A 7,273-nucleotide genomic window follows, 5' to 3' on the forward strand; every position below is an offset into this window, starting at 1 on the left:
AACTCCGCTCTCCCTGCGGGGGGGCCGTGTCAGCTCCAGAGATGTGCCGGGAGAGCAGGGAGAGCTCCTCGACAGCAGTGGATGTCAGAGCTGCGGCTCACACCGAGCCTTTACAAAGGGCTCTTGGAAATACAAATAACGAAGTCCAGAATCACCGAACATTTCTATAGCAAAAGCATGCAGGTTTGGGTTTTTTTTTTTTCATTCTATTTAGGGACGGGTTTATCTAAATAGTTACTTGTTAGGGCTCCATTCCCTGTTCGGTAGGAGCTATAAAAGGGAAGTTGCTGCGTGTTGGGAGGTTTCTGCATCGGGGGCTCCCGTCTTTGGAGCAGAGATTTCTGTTGACAAACCCAGAGACATACCGACACTGGCTCTTGCCCTGTGTAGCCTCAACCCCTGTTCCTCAGACCCCGGGCAGCTGCTGCAGGAGCAGGATACGGCCCTGTGATGGGGTGGGGGTAGGTTGGTTCACGGGGGGACGTTCTGCATGGCCCCACGTACCTCAGACCCCGGGCAGCTGCTGCAGGAGCAGGATACGGCCCTGTGATGGGGTGGGGGTAGGTTGGTTCACGGGGGGACGTTCTGCATGGCCCCAGCTCCCACCCAGGGCTGCCCCAGCGCCGAGTGGTCTGTGCAAAGTTATGTGGTCTGTGTCCAAACGTGCGTGTGTTGTTTTGAGGAGCACAGGAGGGAAGCTGAAATGCAAAACCCCATGTAGATATTCACACAGACACACACCTGTGATGCACACACCGCTTTGCATCTCAGCTTCTCTCCCGCATCCCTAAAAACTGTTTGATTTTCCAGTCTGTTTATACACACTGTGCATTGGCATCATTAAATATGAATATACTACAAATAATAACTAAAAAATGTTGAACAATAACTGATAGCTTGATGCCACAAACAGGTTTGTATCCCAGGCAACAGAGCAGCTCTCATTGCCCGTAAACGAATGCAGGTAATTTTTGCTGGTACCTTAAAAAACATCGCTCATTTCCCAGAAGTGTTTTAAGTCCTACAAATACATTTCACTAGCTTGTTCCTGAGTTGACAAATACTGCTGAGATTTAAAATATTTTTTTTTCTGAGCAATGGGGAGGTTTCGTTGCATTGGTGATGCTGAGGTAGTTCATAACAATGACACCAATATTCAAGATAAACCTCAAAGCCAAACAGAAATGCAGAACAAAAGGTGGAAAGTCATTGAACTCACGTTCCTCTTCAAAGGATTATTTTTAAATCACATTTTATATTTTAATATGTATGTTTCACACATATTTTTAAAATCAAAAATGTATTAGACATTTGTACTCAGAAAAAATAATAATCCCGTGGCCTTCTGCGAAGGTCTGTCAACAAGGACAGGAGTAATAAGGAATTAGAAGTGGCAAGTGTGGGGCTGCTCATCTCCCATCCATCTAATCTATTTATACCCAGAGCCTGCAGGAGTTCCTGTGCGCCCGCTGCCAGCCGTGACCATTTCTCTCCCAGTAAAATCAGTCCATTTCCCTTTCAGATGAGCCCTCTATATCTGAGATGAGCCATTCCAATGGGATTTACAGCAACCTCAGTGAAGCATCCCCTGCTCTGGGCAGACAGGCTGGGACCAACGGGAGCTTTGCTCTGGATCACAGCGGCATGCCAGCTCAGGACCAGTACCACGACCTGCGCTCCAACAGCCCCTACGGGATACCCCAGTCACCAGCTTCCTTGCAAGCACTGCCGGGCCACCAGCCTTTAATCTCCAGCTTGGTTTACCCAGACAACGGCTTGGGCATCATGGGACAAAGCGGACAAGGGGTGCCCCAGCCCATGAGGGTCCTGGCCGGGAACGGACCCAGCTCCGACCTCTCCACCGGTAGCAGCGGGGGGTACCCGGATTTCCCTGCCAGCCCGGCCTCTTGGCTGGATGAAGTTGACCACGCTCAGTTTTGATACAGGGTCCACCACCGGGCAGTGGGAAGGCAAAGGACTTGGAGCTGTTGAATGTCATCTACTCCTGGAGATTAAAAAGCAGGGACAAACCGCGACTGCTGAGTGCGGCAGGGAAGTGCGACGCCGTGGAGAAGATGTGCTTTTGGAGGGCGGCCCAGCGGTGGGTTAGCAGAGGATGGCGGGCAAAGGCAGCGGCGCCGCAGTGATTAGCATACGGAGCATCCAAACGAAACTGATTCTTGTGTCTTTACTGAACACCAAGACTTGTGCTTTCCAGATTTGATATGAGGTAATTTGCTTTCTGTTGTCAGTGCATTCTGCAAAGCGAGGACTTGCTTCATCACCCATCCACACCGAAACCTTTTTAAGAAAAAATAAAGTCCTCATCCACAGTAAAAGGTGTGACAATGTCTATATTTCTATAGGAGAAATGTTAATAGTGAATCACTTCCAAAATCCATGGTAGGAAACGTCTCTGTTCTTCCAGCAGATTTTTTTAAAGGCGCACAGATGTGGTACGTGCTGGTTTATTTTGAATTTACATTCACTTTTCTAAAATGAAATGTTCTTTAACATGCCAATCATTTACCCACAACCCCATTCCTTTGTAAAATTAAAATCATATGTTAATTCTGCTCCTCATCTGTTTAATTTGTAGATTGCTAGTTCTATTCTTCCATAGAAGCATTAAACCGTGAATAGATGTATTTATTCCCAAACAACCACACTTTAATCATGAGGTCAAGAGGTGATTTTTCTTGCCCCAGGAACACTAGCAGCTCTGAGTTGTGAACCTTATGCTTTTCTTTCAAATTCCTTTGCAACACTTTTACTGCAAGATGTGTCCAAATTCACCCTGATGTCTTGTTGCCAAATCCCTTCTAGGGGGGTCTCTCTGCAGGTGGGTTCGGCTGGGTTAGTTCAAGCCGTTCCTGGGAGCGTGTTGGAGCGCAGACACGCTTTCCTAGGGACCCTCCTCGATTCCAGGCATTTGTGTATTTCCACAGATACAGTGTGAAGCCGTTCTCTAGGCGCTGCTGGGAGCGTGTTGGAGCGCAGACACGCTTTCCTAGGGACCCTCCTCGATTCCAGGCATTTGTGTATTTCCACAGATACAGTGTGAGTGGGTTGCGAGGAAAGGCAAGACAATATGTATATTGTTCTCTGTAAAAAAAAAGTTGAATTAACTGTAGATTATGTGAATGTCCAGTGTCTTTTATTTATATTCTCGCTTTCTCTCTGATGATCAAATACTTCAAGATTACAAATAAATTTGTCAGCTAACCTTTAAACAGTCTTTCGCTAAATTCACATCAATATGGGTAAATACAATACCTGAAACTAAAAAGAAAAGCCCTAAAAACTCGGTGCTGTGACTCAACGAAGTGTTGAAATACGCTTTTCCCTTTAAGTCCCACCGACGTGGAAATGCTTTGATAAGCAGAAACAAAACCGTGGCAGTCTGGGAGGCTGGCAGTCCCTGGGAGAGCCAAGCAGTGTTGCCCTGTGCAGGCACAGGCTTCGATGGCGGTTAAGCTGGTTTTGACGGATCATGGTTATTTTTCAGCATTTGTCGCAAAGGTGTAAGCAGAAATCTGTGCTGATAAAGTGCTAGAAAATAGCAGAGTTGGCTGTTGTGTCTGGGCAGAAAGCTGTGCACATGACAGAGAGTGGAATATTTCAAAGAGAAATCAGAAAGAAAATAAAAAGCCCCTAAGCCTGACTGAACATATGCAGCACGTGTGTGTGCACACACGAGAGGCGCCTGCACACGCGTGTCTTCATACATGACTGTCTGGTCACGCTCCCCAGGGCAAAGTGAAGAACTCTGCTGAAGTCTCTGAGTTAAGAATCAGGAGGGAGATGCTTTTTGAAGCATAGAGGCTTTGAGCCTCTCACTGCCCTGGCAAGTCAGGGGATATTTGTACCTGGGTCTTCTGAAGCATCTTTGAGCGAGTGTGAATCTGAGACCAGGGAGGCAGCGCTGGGGCTGGGGGTGCAGCTGCCTCTGGCCCCGGCCCCATGGGCCATGCTTTGCCCCATACCATCCCAGGCTGTGTGAATCTGAGACCAGGGAGGCAGCGCTGGGGCTGGGGGGGCAGCTGCCTCTGGCCCCGGCCCCATGGGCCATGCTTTGCCCCATACCATCCCAGGCTTTGCTGGGAACCCCATGGGGAGAGCCACGCTGGCCCTGGGAGGCTGCCAGCACCCCGGCACAGAGCCCTGGGGACTCACCAGATGTCACTCAGGAAGTCCAGGCTTTTGTGCTTCACCTTTTCTAAAGGACACGTCCTGTTTCTGCTCTCGGTGAGCTTTCAGAAGCCTGCCCAAAGCAAAACGAGGACATTCGTACCGCCTTAGGGCTCCAATATTCACTCAGCAGAGAACCCCACTCTTCTTTTCAGAAGATCCAGTCCAAGGGCTACGGCAGGGCTTCTGGTGTAAAGACACCGAGCCAGTGTGGACCCAGGGGTGACACGTGAACCTTTGCTCATGTCGCTGCTCCTGGGGGATTTTTCAGACAGCTGGAGCTGCATTTCCTGCAGCCAAGGCAGAAATTTGCCCCGTTTGGGTCTGAGCTTGAGTCTGAGTGCACCGCTGGGCTCGGCAGCTAGACTCCGGAGCTGCTTCTTCTTTCTTCTCCAGAACAGAGTATTAAAGAGCCAACTGTTGCTGCCAGCCCATAGGAACATCACAAGGACAATGGAACTTATGAAGTAATTAAAAAAAATATGGGATTTTAAAAAAGCAGATTATAAAAGTTCAGCCAAACAGAAAACAAGAGCTTGAGTGTTCTCTGTCTGTGGTTTCTGTTCTCTTGCCTGATGGTCTAGAAACACCCCCACCAAATCTGGGTGTTTTCCATCAAAACATTTTGGCAGTTCAATTATAAATAGCATTTCCCTATAAAAGACTCTAAAATACTTTTATTTTCTGACAAAGACAGAAACAAGAACAGAAAGACAGAAACGCAGCTGATTGTAGGATAACGCTGCTGTGTAAAACCACTGTCTGGAAGCTGCAGTAGCTGGACGTGTATTTTATGGATCTTTTTTTCCATCGTTTCCCCCCCAGCAAATAACAGGCGCTGTTGTTCCTCTCGCCCTGGCGATTCCCAGCGGATTGCTGAATTTAAGAGAGGAGGAAATGCAAATTTCCCCCCTCTGCCTTTGTGCTTTGGTCTGAAAGGCAGAATGGGATGAAAGTTGCCGGCGCTCATGCTGGTGTGGGCACAGAGCAGAGCTCCCCGAACACCCTGCTGTAACATCCAGGGATGGGTGCCAGCCTCTCCTTCAGGGATTCCATTAGTATAAATGCTTTCTCTCCGTTAAAAAGAAAACCAATTTGAAAGAAGCAAATAAAACGAACCCTGTCCAGCTGAGTGGCAGCTTGTAAAACCCAGCGGAATTAGGGAGAGGGGTTTTGCTGTGCTGGTTTTGCAGGTGAGCTTTACGAGCTCCGCTGCTCTACGGGAGTGCCTGGCATGGGGGGCAGGACACTCAGGGAGGAAAACCTAACGTCCGAATCCTTCCTCCCAAACAGCATATTCATCTTCTAGAAGCAGTTATGCCTAAACTTGCATTCCCTACAGACACAGAAAATTGCTAGATTTTGTGTCAAACAGTAGAAATTACTGACTTTTTTCTCATTCTGATGTTCTGTACGTGGCCAGTGAAAGCAAACCCCTCCTGCCAGCAGCGACGGGCACCTCCTCGCTGCTGTTCAGTGGTTTCTGCAGCTTCTGCAGGCTGTCAGCTCTGCGAGGGGACCTGTTTACTGCAGCGGCAGCGGGCAGTAACCCAATGCCTGTGACCCCGGCCGGGAGCAGCGAGGCCAGCGGGAGCCATGTGCCGGGAGGGCAGCTAATCCGCCCGGCTCCGCTCACACGGCTTCTGACTCGAAGAGTCGGCGTGAGCTGAGTCAAACAGGGCTCGAGGATGTGGGTTTTCTTCTGCCTCATTCAGGGCAATGAGGTGGAGAAAGGGGGTGTCCCTGGCTGGGGTCCCAGGGCTGGCCTGGGACAGCTCTTTTCCCCCGAGGCACAGGGCTTGGGGGCCTCAGTGCCCCTTTGGGGACATTAGTGCCTCTTTGGGGACACGGGCCAGGTAAAACCCCTCGCCCACAGGGAGCAGGGGAGGTGTCTGGAGCTGGATCATCCTCGGGGTCTCTCTGGTGGCCTCTCCCAGGAGTGTCAGAGCATCCCACCAAGGGGTTCGCAGCACCCCACGCACCCCACCTTGCCTCTCCCTGCCCGCACCGAGGTCTGTGGGAACACGGCAGGAAAGCGGAGCCCTGCGCACGTTATATGCTGAAATAACATTTCAGAAGATGACTTTGTTAAAACCTGGCAAGAAAACCAAGCTAACAAAAATATACCAGAAAAAAAAGCAAAGGTGTTGAAATTACTTTTTTTTCTTCTTCTTTCTGATACATTTGTTACATGTCTGACTGGGAGAGGGTTTCACACTAAACCACACGTGCAGGCATGTGTGTTGGCACCCGGTGTAGAGGGCAGGGAACACAGCCTGGGGAAAACATCAGAATAGGCTGAAAATGCACCGTTTTTGTGCTCAGCATTTTGCAGTCAAGGGATGAAAAATAATTTTATAGCCAAATATGCAAGGCCTCTGGGTTCAGACAAACTTGTCTGTGTTAGAACAGTCAGTTTCTGCACATTATTTCTCTCTCAGGACACACATAGGTAAGTGTGTGAGAGGAGTGGCAGGAAGGCAAGCGTGACGCCTACAGACCGTGATCCCCTGACAGAAGATGTTGTTTAAATATTTTTTCCTGGTTTATAAGCAGAAACTGTGTATTGGCTATCAAGATGTTTTGTCACTTTTCCGTTTTGAGTGAAGACTCAGGTAATTTCTAACAAATGAATAAAGGAGTCCCGGTGGAGCCCCGGGGCTCTGCAGCCCGGCAGCCGGCAGCGGTGCTGCTGTTTCGGGGCTCTGGGAAGAATGATGCTCCCAGGAGGAGCATCCAAATGAAGGGGATCTGGGTCCCTTCCCCTTCTTCTGACTGATTTGCTGTGTGAAGCACTGAGGTCCTTGCTCTGAACCCCGGGAAAGGTAACAACTGGCTCAGTCCTGACTCACCAGAGACATTTTTTGACACTTCTCTACGACCCAGACCCTCCTCCCGCAGCGCAGACAGAGCTGTCTGCGAGGGTAAAGGAGACATCCCAGAGATTTGGGATGCAAATCCAGCAAAGATCCTGCATTTTCACAGGTGACTTTGACCAGCAGCATCGCCCAGCTCAGACAAAGCTAAACTCCACACCTACTTTAACTCCCCGGTTGCTTTTCTGCTGTGGTCTGAAGAGCGT

The 7,273-nt window shown here is 49.4% G+C and overlaps 1 protein-coding gene across 1 annotated transcript in view; it reads left to right on the forward strand.

Moving 5' to 3' along the window:
• LHX3 (LIM homeobox 3) overlaps nucleotides 1-1,947 on the forward strand; it is a gene marked incomplete at its 5' end in the record, with an annotated part of 2,968 nt that extends 1,021 nt beyond the window's left edge. Inside the window, one exon of the mRNA XM_010136478.1 lies at nucleotides 1,523-1,947. Coding sequence (XP_010134780.1) covers nucleotides 1,523-1,941 — 419 coding nt within the window. The remainder of the gene's footprint in view (nucleotides 1-1,522) is intronic.
• Between the last annotated feature and the right edge of the window lie 5,326 nt (nucleotides 1,948-7,273).

Source organism: Buceros rhinoceros, unplaced genomic scaffold (genome assembly GCF_000710305.1).
Source record: "Buceros rhinoceros silvestris isolate BGI_N320 unplaced genomic scaffold, ASM71030v1 scaffold24205, whole genome shotgun sequence".
Classification (NCBI taxonomy): domain Eukaryota; kingdom Metazoa; phylum Chordata; class Aves; order Bucerotiformes; family Bucerotidae; genus Buceros; species Buceros rhinoceros.